Below are 17,895 nucleotides of genomic sequence, written 5' to 3'. Positions count from 1 at the left end.
TTGAAATGGCGATCCTGCCTCCAGGAATCTCGGAATGAGACTGAGCCTGAAACCTGTCTCCTCCGGTCTTACATTCCAATCTAGTGCTGGGATTAATGGCGTACACCGCTACCATCCGGTTACTATGACAAACTAGTTTAGCTGCTGGGATTAAGGGTGTGTGCCACCACTGCCTGGTCTGTATGGCTGATCAGGTAGCTGTTTTATTCTCTGATCTTCAGGTGAGCTTTATTTATTAAAATACAAATGAAATATCCCTACAAGAGTTTGGTTTAAAAATGCTGGTGGTTCCAAGACAGCTGGGGCATCTGTGCCCAGCTCCCCTATGAAGTCTCTGCCATATGCTTTTCCTTCATTTTCATAATAAGTTAGGGTTCCATTTATCCCAGACTGGCTTGAACTCACTACGTAACTGAAGATGACCTTGAACTGCCCTTCCTGCTGGGATCACAGACCAGTGTCATCCTGTCCAGTGTGGGTGGTGTTGGAGATTAAACCCAGGGCCCAGGCATGCTAGGCAAGCACTCCACTAATTGACCACACACAGGCCCTCTCCTACACTCTTCATAAGATTTTGTTGATAACAACACTGCTTTTCAATCACAGATAAGTCAGTGCTCTGTGAATATGACATCGAAGACCCCAAGCAGAAGACATTCACGGTGGAAAACCTTCAGCCAGAATCCACCTATGAGTATTTGGTCGTTCCATACACCAGTGCTGGCCTGGGTCCCAATGAAACATTTGCACGGGTCACGACTCCGGATGAGAACTGTGAGTTTCTCCAAATCAAATGTTTCCCTTAAGATTGAGTTCCTATGTGTTGTCTAGATCAAGTGTCAATAATTTCTTCTCCCCAACCCTTCCTCCTCCACACGTAAGTGTTACTCAGAACCCCTGTTCCAAACCCCTGGGAAAAGCGGCAGTAACTTGACCAATTATGATCTAGAACCTTCTTCTCATCTTTCTCGCTGACCTAGGATGTCTGTCTCTAGGAGTCAGTCTCAGGGTGACTTGAAAATCACAGCATATTTTAGAGTTGACATCAGCAGATCTGGCAGCTTCTCTCCTCATCATGGCTGGTCGTGGGCTGCCTCCTGCTTCAGCCTTGCTTCTGCCTGGTTTTTTGGACTGACTGGTGGCTTTTTGCTCTTCTAGGGTCTAAGGGTAGCTCCAGTCTGGCGGTGGATGGGGCTGGTACATCACCAGCTCTGTGGTAGTGAATTCTGTTGGGGAAGGGGTCAAGTGAAGAGATCTGTTCTTCTAACTAAAATGCATTTGACTTGAGAGGTAGAGGAAGGAAAGAGGAAGGGACATGGTAGGAGCTGTGTTTCCATCTCAGTCTCTGGCAAGCACTGACAGAAGGTGGGGAGAGAGTATATCTGACAGAGGACTCAGGGGAGAATGTCTTGGGGTGACTCTCCTTGGAGAAGACCACACCAACATTCTGGAGAGTCTCTTACTTTCTTCCTGAATGCCTTTCTTTCTTTTCATCCCAATGCTTAAAGTCAATAATAAAGACACCTGAAAAGCTTCAACTCTGCTTCAATTGGCTCGTGCTGAAATTCTTTTCGGGTGTGAAATCAAGACCCACCTTTGAGGGGTCCTTCAGGATGAAGGGAAGTCTCGCTGGAGGCGCTTCTAGGCTCCCTCTGGCTGCACCACAATTGCCAGCAGGATCTGGAGCTTTTGACGAGTGTGTGTGCTGGCGTGGTGGGGGTGGGGTTCCACTAAAGAATCCACAGAAGAGCAGGCCGAAGAGGCCTTGAAGACACTACTCTTAGGAACGAGATAGGTTCAAGCTGGAAATTCCCAGCATCCTCCACGCAGCATCCAGTCACTGAAACCCAAGTTGTTAAGATAAAACAGCCACACTAGTTTACGACGGTAGGCCTGGGATGCCCTGATTGGTGTCACAGGCACACACAGCTGCAGCTGCAGATGGTAGTGATAACTGCCCCAGAGACTAAAACATGATCTGATGTCTCCAAACCTATCAGATTAAGATTTGAGTCAATGGTTTATGGTATGTGGGCACTGTTGTCACTTTGAAGTAATTTCATTGAAGGAAGAGGTGATTTTATTTTGTTGTTGTTGTTTTGTTTTTGTTCGTTTGTTTGTTTTTGAGATTGGGGTATCATGTAGCCCAGGCTACATAGCTAAGGATGAACTTGAATTCATGATCCTCTTGTCTCCGCCTCCCCAGTGCTAGAATTGTGGGCATGCTTTGCCATGACCAACTCTTAGTGTTTTAATTTTTTTTCTGTATTAATTTTTCTTCCACACTTTGAATTTATTTGATTTGTGCACAGACATGTGCATATACGTGCACACAAACTGATAATTTTATATTTTCAAGATTTTATTAATTTCTGTGGTAAGCCTTATGACCTTAGCTTTATTAGTGATACTGATTGTTATTAATAAGAAAGTATTTCAGTTATTCACAACTTCCCTGACAGACACTTTGTACATTTTAAAACAGAATGTTATGTGATTCTGCTAACTGCACCTCAGTCCTTGTTAAATGGGAATGGGAAAAATTTACATTTGCTAGGAGGCGACTGGTTTGACAAAACAATAAAAATGAACAAAAATATTTTTTAAACCCAATGCTGAAATTGCGTAGCAGTTTTGCTCACTTTGTGGTATCTTTTAACAACAGGACCCTTTCTTTGTGAGTTGGTACTTTCTCTTTGAACAATGGCTAGTTTACTAAATAAAGACAGAGAGGTCAGGAAGCCTGCTTCGAGACCTCCCGGGTCTGCTATCTTTCTGCCTCTGCTTCTGGACATTTGGAACTATGTTTGCTCTGGATTTAACAAGCACACTGGCTTCAGGTGTTTCCCTACCAAATGATGGCCCCACTTAAGATTCCTTTGGGTTGATGAGGTGTAGAAGTAGGACAAACTCAGAAGAAGGTGTTCCTTGCGTTTTGATCTTTTTCCTAGGCTGGTGAAATGCTGGATGGTGGCACAAGCCGCAGCTCCAACAGCCAGGGCCATTCTGAGGGGGCCCCGTGGCAGTCTGCGCAGCTGCTGTGAATCCAGGCTGTTATAGGCTGGGTGCGTGGGCTGCATCTTCTGTACCACTTAGAACTCAGGTCTGCTCGTCAGGATGTAGGTCTGCGAGCACCTTTGCAGCCCTCAGTACAGAAGGAGGTTATGTTCTGAAGGTTTGTTTCCAAAACTGACCTGAAAGTTGAACTGAAACAAATGGAAAAAAATCTAAAAAAATCTAATCCTTCCTCTCTCTCTCTCTCTCTCTCTCTCTCTCTTCTCCCCTACCTCCTCACACACGCAGGTTAAATACGTTAAATTTGAAATTCCACATTTCAAATTCCAAATCAAAGCATTTTGAGGGACGCATGCCACAGAAGAAAACTTAACTTCTGGCTACGTGTAATGGGACACTGAACATACTGTATCAAATTACCTTCAGGCTACACAATGCAGATGAATCTTGTATGGATTTTGTAATTAGACTCTCTTCATACATCTTACCATGAATATGCAAATATTCCCCAGTTCAAAGCAATCTGAAATGCTAAAAATCTCTGGCTCCAAGCATTTCTGATAATAGATACTTGTCCTCTGTTTATTCTCCAATAAAAATACATAAATCCATACTTTTACCAAATTTTAAAACTGAGTGTTTTAACACTTAAAGGGCTGGTCTTGAGAGCAGGAATCTGCACCACAATAGTGTGCGTCTCTACCCAGGGCAGTATCCCTTCCAAAACTCAGGCACTACCCAACACTCATTGCCCAAACCAACACCCAGTATCCCCAAACCTACACCCATTGTCCCCAAAGGAACATCAGTGTCCCCAAACCAACATCCAGTGTCCCCAAACCAACATCCAGTGTCCCCAAACCTATACCCAGTCTCCCAAAGCCTACATCTAGTGTCCCAACCCAATATCTAGTGTCTCCAAACCTCCACCTAGTGTTCCCAAACCAACACTTACTCAACATCCCCAAACTAACACCCAGTATCCCCAAACTAGCACCCAATGCCCCAAACCAACACCCAGTGTCCCCAAACCAAGTTATTTTTTCTCATGCTGTGAGTCCCCGGTGAGGAATGAGAAGGGCAGGAGAGCCCCACACATAGAACAGGACCATGTGTCTGTGGACACTGTCCTTAGAGCCTTCCTAGACATTTGCTCAGGAATTTGCTTACATGTGGCTGAGTGACTGATTAGTTGAGCTGAAACAAGGAAGAGTATTTTAGAAAATAGTCATGTTGGATACATTTGAGAATTTATTAAAGAAGACTAAGATGAACACGAATAATTTAATGTAAGACTGACTAGAAGTCTCGTCTCCATGCCCAGTCTGCAGCCCACAAGTCACATGTATAGTTAGCTGGTTTTTCTTTTTTTTTTTTCTTTTACTCTTTGGGAACCCTCCACACAGCTCCCAAATAAATACATTTAGATTTAATCTTATTTATGAATGCCCAGCCTTAGCTTGGCTTGCTTCTAGCCAGCTTTTCCAACCATCCCAGCTACCTTTGGCCTCTGGGCTTTTACTTTTCCTTATTCTGCATCTCTTCCTTTCCTTCTTGTTCTCTGGTTGGCTGTGTGGATAGTGGCTGGTCCCTGGCATCCTCCTCTCCTTTCTCATTTCTCCCTTTCTCTTGTCTTTGGAATTTTAACTCTCTCCTATTTATTCTCTCTTCCAGCTTGCCCTGCCTATCCTTTCTTCTGCCTTGCTGTTGGCTGTTCAGTTCTTTATTAAACCAATCAGGTGTGTTAAGCAGGCAAAGTAACACAGCTTCACAGTGTCAAACAAATACAAACATAAAAAATGCAACACATCTTTGCATCATTAAACTAATATCCCACAGCATAAACGAATGTAACACATCTCGAGTATTCCACAACGCATACGTTCTCCAGGACATTTCCAAATGTAGCCCAATTTACTTAAAATATTATGACTTTTTAATGTGGGGGTTTTCTTGGTAACTTCAAAAAAAAATAGTTCCTGAGTATGAACTTTGTAGGTGACAGTGTTGTCACAATATCAAAAGGTAGGACCTCCTGAACTCAGCCAGTTTTTAGTGGATGATAAGCGGCCGTAGAACCTCAGTGGCAAACAAGTATTGGTCTTCTGATCAGGAGTCTGGCATCAGCATGATTTGGCTGTCTGGGTCAGCCTGACTTCCAGGCTTGTGTCTGAGGCAGGAATAGTTCATATAAAGTCACGCGCACTCTGGTTACAGGGCAGCAGTACCCTGGGCATGTTCTTTCCATGGTGAAAGAAGAGAATGACTATGCAAGCAGAATGCAGCTCCTGCCTGGACCACAGCTCCGATCCATTGATCAGCATACCAGCTGAACCCCCAGGCAGGAACCTACCACAGAGCTAGGGTGGGGAGTGAGCGACTGGGCAGTCACGCTCTATTCGGTCAGACTTGATGAATTTGAACTATGGAGCACTGGCTGACCGCAAAAGGCTCCCAGCAGTGGTTTTTGTCTCCTACAGCCCAGGCTGGCCTTGAACTTATTATGTTGTAGAAGGTGACTTTGAACTCCTGGGTGTTAGGAGTGTTAAAGTATGCACCACTATATCTATCTTAATTGGTCTTTTTCCTTCTGAGTCAGGCAGAAGTCAGAATAAATTTTCCCTTTAAGTTTCACTCAGTTAAATTTCTATCAGTCTAATAAGTAAGACCTATTTATTTGTGAGAAGTGATTTTTCAGAGTTAAACCCATTTTCAAAACTCATATTGAATCTTGCATAAATACATATATTGAAGGAGCAGTAAACATGGAAAGGGCCTCACACTCATAACCGTTCATTCTTTGTGGAAACGATTCCTTCCCCTTGTCTTCTTTAGCCCACAGGCTGCTGCAAATCATATTACCCATGACTCTCTGCGTCCTGCTCATCATCATTGCGTGCTACTGGAAAAGCCAGTGGTAAGTGCGGAGGAAGCCTTTCTCCCAAAGCTAAAAGTAAACCGTGAGCTAGGAATGGTATGGGAAAATGTGGGGAAAGAACGATGAAAGGGGGGCTGAAAAAGGTAGGCGAGCGTCTGTAATTCTGTTGACAGTTGTGCCTTCGGGGCCAGCAGGCGGGGAAAAGAACCACTTCAAAAGTTCCTCTGTGGCTGTAGCTACTATTTATGCCACCTTATGCTTGGCAGCTTTCTACATGCTTTCTCTGAATGAGCCATGGAGTGTCTGCAGTGAGGCTGTAGGTACCATAGTTATCTGCATGCAGCCCAGGATATGGTAATAAAAGGAAGAAACTGTTAAGTTGTTTGCTTCATAGAGGATACTCCGGAGCTCTCACTCCTAATTCCATTGAATTGCTCATCCAGTCTGAATTTCACTGTTCTAGGGTGAAGGAGAAGTGCTACCCTGACATTCCGAATCCATACAAGAGCAGCATCCTGTCACTGATAAAATCCAAGGTAAATGCGGGGATGTTGTACGTGTAACATGTGAAGGACTAATCCAGCTGGGCACGGGGACACCCGTTTGCCATCCCTACCTTTGTGAGGTTAAGGGTAAGGGGATCCTTATGAGTTTGAGGCCAGTCTGGATTATATAGTTATATAGTTAGTTCTAATCCTTCCATGCTACATAGTGAGATTCTCTTAAAAATAAAGTGTGAATGTGTGTGTGTGTGTGTGTGTGTGTGTGTGTGAGAGAGAGAGAGAGAGAGAGAGAGAGAGAGAGAGAGAGAGAGAGAGAGAGAGAGAGAGATCAAATTTGCATTTGGGGCTTCACTGATCAAGTTTTCTTATACCTCTTCAGGAAAAGATAATAAATTACAGACACACACACAGCCATGAGACGGGCAGCTGGATGAACGAGGGTTTAGTTCAGTGACAGAGTGCTTGCTCGCCTAGCATGGGTGAGGCCCTGGTTTTGTTCCCAACATAGGCCAAACAAACAAATGTGATTGAGTCTTGCTCATCGTGGGCTACCAGAAGCCAGTGGTGAGAGGGGAAGGCTTCATCCGACTGGGAGTCAAACAAGCACTCTTAGGATAGAAATGATCTGTCCTGTCCTGGTGAACCCTCTGCCTGTTGTCACACCATGTGGCCAGGAAAGAAGGGGAAGCTCTCGGTGTACACGCCATACACGGTCCATTTGGCTACTCCCACAAGGGCACTGATATTACATATGCTTGATTCCTTTGCAGAAGAACCCGCACTTAATAATGCATGTCAAAGACTGCATTCCAGACGTCCTTGAAGTCATAAACAAGGTAGAAGGCCCCAAGACACAGCGCATAGTCTCTGGGAAAGCACACGCTGAAGACGTACCCAGTAAGCCTCTCTCTGTGCCAACAGAAAACAGTTCCTCTGGCCCCGTGCCCTGTGTCTTCTTTGAGAATTTTACTTACGATCAGTCAGCTTTTGACGTTGGTTCCCATGGCCTCGTTCCAGGACCCCTGAAAGACACACCACTTCAACTTGGACTATTGACCCCACCTGACAAGTTACTAAATGTTCTAGGGAAAGACTACATGAAGTCCCTGGCAGAAAGCCCGACGGAAGAAACTAGCTTGATCTATGTGTCTCAGTTGGCTTCACCCATGTGTGGAGATAAGGACAACCTTGCCACAAATCCACCCATGCCCGTGCACTGTTCGGAGTATAAAATGCAAATGGCTGTTCCGGGGAGACTTGCCTCACCTGTTCTGAGTGAGAATAACAACCCCACCTCAAGGACCCTTTCAGGTCAAGGTGAACAGTAAAGCTACCCAGCACCAACCCAATTCATACACTACAGGCACTTTTGGGAATGTGGCTGGTACCAGGCCAACACTACATGCCCTGGCCCCTGGCCCCTGACCCCAGGAGCATCCGCTATCTGCAGCACTAATTTAGTCTGTATCATTACAGGCTGACGGACTCAAGACCAGAGCTATACAGCCTGGCATTTGCCCTGAAGGCTTCCTTAGAAATGGCGCATGATGACCTTGTTGTTATTTGTTCCGGGCTCACCCTTATCACAGCACCCCTGACGTTGACATAGGACACTCATGAGAGTTCACGGACCCTGTCTACTCAAGACCACACAAAGTGGCCGTGGTTCTTGGATTTTGGTTTGCAGTGAGGAAACATTTTCATGTCAACTTGAGCTGATGTTGAGTATTTCCAGGGTAAAGTGGTTGGATCAAATGTCTCGATTAATGCCACAAGAGAAGGTTTTATTGTGTAGGCTCATCACATTTAATGGAAAGGTTACAAGCTAGATATTTGCCTTACCTTGGAATAAGAATTTGTAGTCACTGATAAAGCAAAAGTAACACTGTTGGTGCCTACACTGACCTAACAGGTAGGGCGTACAAATGGGACAGGAAGAGGCTCCACAGGTCTCCTGCTGTGAAGCTTACTATAATAAAACAGGATTGCAAAGAGCTCCAGACTCAGTGTCCAGTGACAGCAGGCTGTTCCGCAGACTCCAGTCTTCCTCCTTAATTTTTGACTACCTCGGAATAGAAAAAGACATTTCATTGAGTGATTCCTTTCATATTTAATGCCTCCATCCCAAAGTTGTATCTATATGACCTATTTCCACAACTGTGTGCTTCAAGAGAATTCTGTCTCGCTTAATATTCCTGTCTAAAGTCTCAATGTTGGGTATAATTTAGCTCTAACTTTAAAATGTCCCATGGACTTTGAAGTTAGTTCAGCGTTGGCCCCAAAGCATGTCCTTTGAGACAATGCACTGGGTTCTAACTGTGGGCCCCACGTCAGGATCCAACCAACTCCAGGAAGAATGTGTATCAAACTCTTACCGATTTTTGTTATTCCTTAAATACAGTATTAGAAATTTCCATAGCACTTACACACATATGGTATTAGGACATGGCACACAAGAATACCCACTATACACAAATATTTTTAGGTAAAGCATGAACACCCATGGATCTTGGTAGCACCATAGCTCCTGTAAACCATGTCTGGAAGGGGCTATATGAAATAGCCAGACACACAAAGGTGTTCAATACCTTAGTTTCTTCCTCTTGAAACTTGTCACATTGTAAAATAAAACAAAGAGAGGTTCCTTTCGACTTGCTTGCTGTGAATACGGTGAGAAGGACGACTTTGTGTACACGCATGGCTGTTACCAGTACTATAGCCATATCCATATGGTATGTGGTCTCAGAAGATAGTAACACCAATCATGAATGTTCTGCTAAAGCAGTCCAATCTTTTCTTTACATCTAACCAAGCCTTTTGATAGAGAAAATGGTTCAGACCTAACCTGGTAACAGGCAGTATCTTGAACAGCCTACTTGGGAGACGACTTTGGTCAGTCCTGCTGAAGCCTTGTCTATGATTTTCTGTCAATGTATTCCCTGTTGGACATTTGTACCCAGAAATGTAAATGACATTGATTTCTAAATGTTTTCCTTCGTTTTGATTTTATTTAAAAAAGATTCCACAAAACATGCTCATTCAGTCCCAGTCCAGCTGGATTTGGTGAGCTCCCATTAGATCAGGCACACTGTCTCAGTGGGTGGACCAACCCCTCATGGTCCAGACTTCCTTTTTCATCCTCTCCCTCCTCCTGCCCTTCAACTGGACCTTGAGAACTCAGTCCATTGCTCTGATGAGGGTCTCTGTCTCTATCTATGGTGATATTTGAGATAATCATCAGTGTGATAGTGGGGGCAAGGACAGTTCAGGCACCCTCTCCTCTGCTGTCCAAGGACCTATCTGGGGACATCCCCACCTGGGATCCCCCCTAGAGCCAAGTCTCTTGCCAGCCCTAAAATGGCTCCCTTAATGTAGATATTGTCTTCTCTGCTCCTATATCCACCCTTCCTCCATCTTCACCCTCCTACTCCCCCAAGCTCTCGCCCTTCTCCCTTCCCTCTCCCCCCTCCGCTTCGCCCAACCTTACTCCCATCCCTACCCCCACCCCCATGCTCCCAACTTTTGCCTGGCAATCTTGTTTGCTTCCAATTTTCAGGAGGATCTATATATGTTTTTCTTTGGGTTCACCTTGTCATTTGGCTTCTTTCTCTAAGGTTTGTGAACATTAAGGATATTAAGGGTTAATGTCCTTGATTTATGGCTAGAGTCCACTAATGAGTGAGTACATACCATATTCATCTTTTTGGGTCTAGGTTATCTCACTCAGGATAGTGTTTTCTATTTCCATCCATTTGCATGCAAAATCCAAGATGCCATTGTTTTTTACTGCTGAGTAGTACTCTAATGCGTATATATTCCACACTTTCTTTATCCATTCTTCCATTGAAGGGCATCTAGGTTGTTTCTTGGTTCTGGCTATTACAAATAATGCTGCTATGAACATAGCTGAACAAATGATTTTGTAGTATGATTGGGCATCTCTTGGGTATATTCCCAAGAGTGGTATTGCTAGATCCTGAGGTAGGTTGATTCCCAATTTCCTGAGAGCTGGACCGGGACTGAACGAGCATGTGATCAAACCGGACTCTCTGATTGTGGCTGGCAATGGGGGCTGACTGAGAAGCCATTGATAAAGGCACTGGGACTTTTTACAGCATGTTCTGGCTTTTTAGGACCCTAGTCTATATGGATGCACAGCTTCCTAGGCCTGGATGTAGGGAGGAGGGCCTTGAACTTCCCACAGGGCAGGGTTCCCTGCCCTCTCTCAAGCAGGGAGGGGGAGGGGAGGAGGGTGAGTGGGGGAGCAGGAGGGAATTGGGAGGAGGGGAGGAAGTGTAAATTTTTGAATGGAAAAAAATGGATTAGAACCTCAAGCAAAAAAAAAAATAAAAAGAATCCACAAAACATTCAAGTTATCTTTACTGTTTCTATAAGGCTGTTGATATTAAAAGATATTAATGACCAGTGATTGTTAGTACCTGTTATTTCGGCTTTGCTGTTGTTGGTGGTAATGTGTGTGTCTGTGTTTCCCTTCTTTGGGATTTGCTGGTGTAAGATTGCCTGTTTTTGCTAGCATCTTTGAATTTGAGTTTTCCTTTTAGTACTTTCTGTAGGGCTAAGTTTGTGGATATTGTCTAAATCTGGTTTTGTCATGGAATATCTTATTTTCTCAGTCTATGGTGAGTGAAAGCTTTGCTGGGTATAGTCTGAGTTGGTATCCAAGGACCCTTAAGTCTGCAGAACGTCTATCCAGGACCTTCTGACTTTCAATTTCCTATTGAGAAGTCAGGTATAATTGTGATATGTCTGCCTTTATATGTTACTTGGCCTTTTTCTTTTGCAGCTCTTATTTTGTTTATTCTGTATGTTTAGGGTTTTTATTATTATGTGGTGAGGGGGACTTCATATAGAAGTAAAAAAGACTGAATACCCATAGCAGTTCTTAGCTGGAGACATTATATTTGACCATAAACCATTATATACTCCAAGGCCACATAAACAAAATCATATGCTATGAGCACAAAAAGAGATGACCAGACTATTGAGATGTGGCAGACAACTCAAAAGCAAACCTACACAGCTACAGCCACCTAGTATTTGAAACTCTGGAACTGCAGAAGACATTAACAAAACACTTCAAGATATAGGCATTAGCCAGCACTTTCAGAAAAGGAAAGGCCAGAGGAGATAAATCTAAGAATTGATAGATGGGATTGCATGGGTTAAATGCTCCTGCACAGCCATTAATCAGCAGAGAGACAGGAGAGCTTGAGAGAGGATTCCTGAACTCATCGGCCATAGCTTAATCATGATCTAAGTTCATCAACAAACCCCATCTCAAAAAAAGAAAACAGGTGATTTAGATATTTGACCTTGGCTCCACATATACAAACATATCTATGTACAGTGTGTGTGATTCTCATGGTTAATATCATTTACAAAGTGTGCATTTATAAGAACACCAAGTTGAATTAGACTTGGAGTTGCATCTACGAGCTGTTGGTTAAGCTTGCTTTGTCTCAAAGGGCTTAGAAGACACTGTATGGAGGGCTTCTTAAACCCTGAGAGATAAAATAGACATGAAAAGTCTTCAGAATTAGCAAATAAGATCATGAGATATCTCCAATATGAAATATTAAGTGTATGAAGTTGGCCTAGTTCCCCAAATAAGAACTAAGCAAATCACAGGTGGGTGCCGGGAATTGAACCCAGGTCCTCTGAAAAAGAGCCAGTGCTCTTAACCACTGAGTTATCTCTACAGTTATTTGAATACTTTCATATGGTAAAGCTTAAAAAATACAAACTATTATTTTCTTATTCAGTTATGACAAATGAGGCATTCTTTTCATTTTACAATTTTGATAAAAATACGGTATAAGGTGAGAACAATGACACACTCATACATAGGTGTCTACAGGCCAAATGTCTGAAACAAGGTTGCTTACGGTGGGGAATATACTTTGGCAACTTCGACTTTCACACTGGCTCTTTTCCTGCAGGGTGCTATTCTGCCTCATCAGGGCAGTGTGGGAAGAGCTGAGCGCCAGTCCACTTACACATCACTTTCTTACTACCTCAGGAAGTCCAAAGCTGCTCTAGCTAAAGACATTTCTATTTCCAAACCTTCACAATAATGATTTCAAATTAAAAAGTAACTATGTCAGATAAGTTCTAGAGAATACCAAGGAAAACAATTACTTTAAAATTGGGAGCAGCCCCTTTTCACAGGACAAGACCATCCCAATTTAGGGATCAAAAAGGCTCACTCACTGGAAATCATACCTGTCAACATCAGTATCATGTGATTCAAGTCAAGGAAGGCCCAGGTGACACACATTTTCAAATAGAGCAACACCACCACAAGTTTAAGAATTTTAAGTACATTTTATTAACAATGAATCCCTTTGATAAGATTATGTTTCAGGAGGCTTTAATGCCCTTAACATAAACTGTACACATTATACAAAAACAATAAAACCACAACAACAACAACAAAAAATCAAGGTGAGCAAAACCATTTGGGGACATATCTTATTTAAATTATATACAACTCAATGAAATATTCTTAAGGAAAATATATAAATACTTTTTCTTTCTATGTTACAGTTATACAATATAAATCAGATTTCAATGTCTGTTCAGTGACCTACAAACACCAGAACCTCCAAAAATGTAGCAGCGTATTACTAAATAAAAAAGGTCATGTGGTCAGAGAGCACTGAGTCTAAGATTCTCTTTACCATCCCTTACCACTTTTCAAAGCTAATTTAATTTAATTTACATCATCTGTTTCACAATGCATTGTTAGGGTTTCTGACAGGCCAGTAATGGAGCATTTTTCAATAATTGTTCATAAAAAATTTTCACTACTTCCTCTCTGCCCCAAGACTTTGCATTTTGTGCTAAACCAACCTAGTTAAATGGGAAAATTTTTGTAGGATATGCTTCCTTTTTGGCATAACTTTTCATATTAAGTGTCTTACAGAGTCAAATGTGCAATCCATGCATCTGTGGCAGAGCTGTCCACCTAACTATAAAAATACTCCAAAGGGGAGAAATCCCACATTCTGTGAGTCGTATAAATGTACTAGAAATGAGACACCCCCCGGGGACCCTGTGCAGACTTCTGTGTCCTTTGTAAGCACTGCCCTCGAGTTCACTGGCACGCCTGGAAGTGGGACTTGGTGTAGTGAAACTCTCAAAGTTAAGATGGGAACAACAGACTCTGTCTATACAGAGAAAATGAAGCCCTTTGCCAACCCACACATAGGAAAATCTGAAATATACATTGAAAGCAGCTTTTCTTAGAAGTCTCTCAAACAATTCTACTTTTCTTTCATGGATTGTGAATTTGAGACAAAATGGAAGTAAAAGTTTAAAGGAAGGGTAAAAAAACCTTACTTCCAAAATATATTTCCAAAGTGGTCACAAATTCTTCACACACAAAATTAGCACCTCACTCTTACCACACAAGAATAATCGCAATTATAATTTGAATGACAGACAATTTTGTTTCTTATTGCTTAATGATCTGTGCTTTGATATGGGGCATAAAAGGCATCCTCTGAAAGGAATGAAATAAAAATGTCTATAAATAGCAGTAGACAAATCTAAATACACAGTGATATCCCACTTTGAACACTCGGCCATGGTAACATGGAATTCAGCTTTACCCATCTCAAGCACTGGACAAGAGTGGAATACGGCTGAAGATATGTCTGCTGGAGACACACCTCCCAGTGACTTTGCCATATCACCATAGCAAGAATGCACGCACTTCCTTGCAATATCACTGTCTTATGGGATGTCTATTCGTTATTCTATTAGAAACACTTAAGTTAGGGAGAACATTTTGCTCCTCCAATATGCCCTAACCACAACAGAAAAAAAGGATAAGAAAATTTAGAGCCTATTTCCTTATAAATACTAAATTTCTCCTTATTTGTCAGTATTTACTTAGTATGTGAAGCTGAAATCTGTTCTTCAAAAAAATTCAATTAGAAATGACAATTTACAATTAGAAATTCACAGTTTACAACCAGCTTAACTGTTCAAACTCCTCCAAATTATTAAATAATTACCAACAGTACAAATTTATATGACTAAGATTAATTCTAAACTCTTGAAAAACTACTGTATTGTCATTATTTTGGTAATATCTATCATTTATAGTTGATTTTCTCAATGATTTCTATTACCATTGACATTATTCCTAACTTCTTCTGCTATAATTTAATTGTCTTAAACGCCTACACTAATCACTTGGCACTGCATGTAGTTTTCATCATGAAAGTCTACTTTTATACAAGTAAGTACTTAAAGGAAATGTATTACACCTCTCGGTGAAACCACGGTTAAACCAAATAGCACTATAAATTTAAACATAGATAATTTCCTCAAATATACTGATAATCACAAAACTCTGATATCTTCCCGAAGTAAGTGCTATAGGCAGATGATGATACATACACATATCTTTTCAAAGTAACAGTCAAAAGTCAAAACAAAACAACAAAACAAAGAACCTGCTTAGGACACTAGACACAGCCTTACTTTCAGGATGGCTGACTTAGGTGTGCAAGGCTGGGGACAGTTTTGTGTGATGAAACACAAACAAAAATAATAATTGTTATTTTAGAGGGATGAAACCACAGATTTTATACTCTATGTTAACTGAGGTAGTGTTGAAATGAATGTCTAAAATGTTAATCCCATTATGAGTAAGACTACATTCCTTCCTTTGGAATTGTAACCACTATTTGGTCTAGTATCTCTGACATTTGGTTCTCTGGAAAGGCAGTTTCATTACCCAAGACCAAAGACCAAGGCGATAGGCAATGCTCTTAGAAGTACTGTTGACATTTAAATAGACGCTTGGGTTCAGTGATGAAGCTCAAAGTTTTACTCTCACTGAATTTTCTGAGTTGTAACATGAGCAGCAGTTTAGAGCCCTTGTCTGCTTTATCATCATGAAGTTGCTACACAGTGCATGTACGAACAACTTGCTGAAGTGCAGTCAAAGAGGAGTTGGGAAGGGAGATGAAATGCTTCATCCTAGTGGGAACTTTCAGTGCCAGTTTAAAAAAAGCCTCTGTGAGTTGTCTCCTAGTTCACAGGCTACTCTACAGAGATCTTGCAAACAAGCCCATTATGAAAAGGGTGTGCAACATGGGAAGATAGGGACTGGTGGCTACGGCGGTGTTAAAGCTGATGTGTAACTCTAAAAAGGAGCTACACAAAGGAATTACAAAAGGGTCCTAGTCAGTCCAGCTGGATGTTCTTGTACTATATATATGATTTCAAAAAAAAGATAACCCTTTTACTTACAAGCATTCTAGCAATGATGTTCATGCTACTCTATGTACAAATTTGCATATATGTTTAATTTATGTAAAGATTTTCATATATCTTTATACATACACAAATTAGACAGACAAAACCTTGCCTTCATCAACTTCACAAATGTGATAAAGGCAATGACTGTATTCTTCAGTTCACCTATAACTGCCATTATTTTGTGCAAAACAAGAACACTAACAAAAATTGCATTATCACTGCTGTAAAATTTAGTAATTAAGGCTTTTCACCACAATTTTTAATCTTAATGTGTGTCAACGATGCATAATGCTTTTTTAGATATGGCTCATCTTTTTTACATGGAATGTATAAATTTCAGGCAAACTTGTTTTTTATTTAAGAGATTGGAAGTATCATTTAATGCTTTCCTTTGCTTGGGGTCCAGACTAACACTTGCTCAATCTGTTTAAAGTGGTGATGAGAGGAGCTGATTAGCATGGAGGTACACTGGGCATCCATCCATCCATTATTTATTTATCTGCACTCTGGAGATGGGACTATGGAAAGTATTTCAACTGAACTATTTACTTTAATCAACAACTGTAGTGAAAAACCTTAATTGGTACAAGTAACCTTTAACAACATACTACAACAAACCTGAAGAGATGGAAAACAAAGGAGCATCTTTATGCATTTAGCAACATAAAATAACTTTTAAGTTCCAATTGTTGAGGCTCTTCTGCTCCAAGGTGAGAAACCTCTGAAGTAGTGTTACAAACATTAAGGAAATGTAGAAGGGCCAATGATTACCCTCGATACCGTCAGTTATAGCACAGCCTATGGGATAACAGGACGCAGCCTCAGAGACAGTGACTCCTGGCTTCCACAAATTAGTTAACAAACAAGGCATCTTTTTAATTCACCCTTAACTAAAAAGCAGTCAGAAATAACTGTGTGGAGGTTGCTTCTTCATGTCCTGCTTTTATTCCACTGCCATTATGCTTTTAAAATAAAAAAAAATAGAAAACCTATGTAGCTATTCAGTGCTTGGCTCTTGAATATGGTGGCAACTAAATTAAAACTGTGGTACTGAATCACGAACCCCAAGAAAGACCCCAAAGGGAAGAGGAAGTCGGCTTGGTTAGGGACGTCAGCAGTTGCAACTGTTCTGTACCAAGGACTGCTGGGACAGCGTCAGAAGATACTCTGTCTCACTGACAGCCAGTCAGTGTCTTGTGAGGCCTTTAGGAAGTCCACAAGTATGGATAAATATATCGTATCTAGCTATAAACATCATAAATATGAGGTCAGGATTCGGCAGATTCGTCAACTACAGGTTGTTTTGGTGGAATTGCCAACACAGCCTCTGCTTCTTCATGCATCTAGGAAAAAGTGACAAACTGTTAACTTTTTTTTTTAAATAAAAATGCATATAATGTACACATACTCTTTCAGCTTACTTCAAGTATAGAGTAATTCTGGGAGACCAATTTCAGAAATATAGTCTTACTTACTTGTAAAAATTGTACATCCTGAAATAACTCTTGTATGAACCTCCGGCACGGAAGTCTAAATGTGCAGTGTGCTAACAAAAGAGAAACTTCAGAATAAAGGCATATGTCATCAAATGTTTGAGGATACTTCTCTTTAATTCTAAAATGAAAAGAAAAACAATGTTATGATAAATATTATAACCATAATTTATTCATTTAACCCTCAACAATGATACTTTCTGCTAACTTTTTTCACCAGATACCGATTAGATGGAATGTTAGGAGTGGTAGATTAATAATAAAAAATAGTTAAGTCGGTTTGTCTGTCTTGCTCTTTTTCCCTTTTTGCTACAGAGTTTCATGTAGTCCAGGCCAGCTTTGAAAATGATTCCATGTCCCTAGCATTTCAGATCCTCCTACCCAAGTGCCCGCACTAAAGGTGTATGCCATTATATCTGGCTATTACAAATTACTTTTATTAAACACTTCTTTTGAGAACCACTACTTTAAATAGTGCAAATAAAGATGAATTGCTAAAAATCATTTTTTCATTTATCAGACTGCTCTGACTTAGAAAAACAATTTTAAAAATTCTACATTTTTCTCTTAAAAGAAGAAAAAGAGAAAAATAATTAGGAAACCCCACCAGTTTGTAACTTAAGTTTGCTTCTCAATTAGGTCTTCATTTTCTTGAAAAATGATTGAGAAACCTAAAAAGCTTGTTTTTATATTCAAGTTACAGCCACCA

General features: G+C 41.1%; 2 protein-coding genes across 5 annotated transcripts in view; one reads left to right on the top strand and one right to left on the bottom strand.

The window, feature by feature from the left end:
* Positions 1-9,425, top strand: part of Osmr (oncostatin M receptor) — a 51,025-nt gene extending 41,600 nt beyond the window's left edge. Inside the window, exons 16-19 of the mRNA XM_005356594.3 lie at positions 607-774; positions 5,851-5,932; positions 6,357-6,429; positions 7,167-9,425. Of these exons, the coding sequence (XP_005356651.1) occupies positions 607-774; positions 5,851-5,932; positions 6,357-6,429; positions 7,167-7,724 (881 nt within the window). The 3' untranslated portion in view covers positions 7,725-9,425. The remainder of the gene's footprint in view (positions 1-606; positions 775-5,850; positions 5,933-6,356; positions 6,430-7,166) is intronic.
* A 3,293-nt stretch (positions 9,426-12,718) lies between these two features.
* The window catches only part of Rictor (RPTOR independent companion of MTOR complex 2), a 99,056-nt gene continuing 93,879 nt past the window's right edge, over positions 12,719-17,895 (bottom strand). For all 4 annotated transcript variants that reach the window (XM_005356592.3, XM_026783705.1, XM_005356593.3 and 1 more), the window contains 2 exons: positions 17,169-17,307; positions 12,719-17,036 (listed from right to left, as the gene is read on the bottom strand). In XM_005356592.3, the coding sequence (XP_005356649.1) occupies positions 16,962-17,036; positions 17,169-17,307 (214 nt within the window). In that variant the 3' untranslated portion in view covers positions 12,719-16,961. The remainder of the gene's footprint in view (positions 17,037-17,168; positions 17,308-17,895) is intronic.

This window comes from Microtus ochrogaster, chromosome 19, assembly GCF_000317375.1.
Source record: "Microtus ochrogaster isolate Prairie Vole_2 chromosome 19, MicOch1.0, whole genome shotgun sequence".
NCBI lineage: Eukaryota > Metazoa > Chordata > Mammalia > Rodentia > Cricetidae > Microtus > Microtus ochrogaster.
Note: the sequence above shows the minus strand (reverse complement) of the source record. Positions and strands in the feature narration are given on the sequence as shown.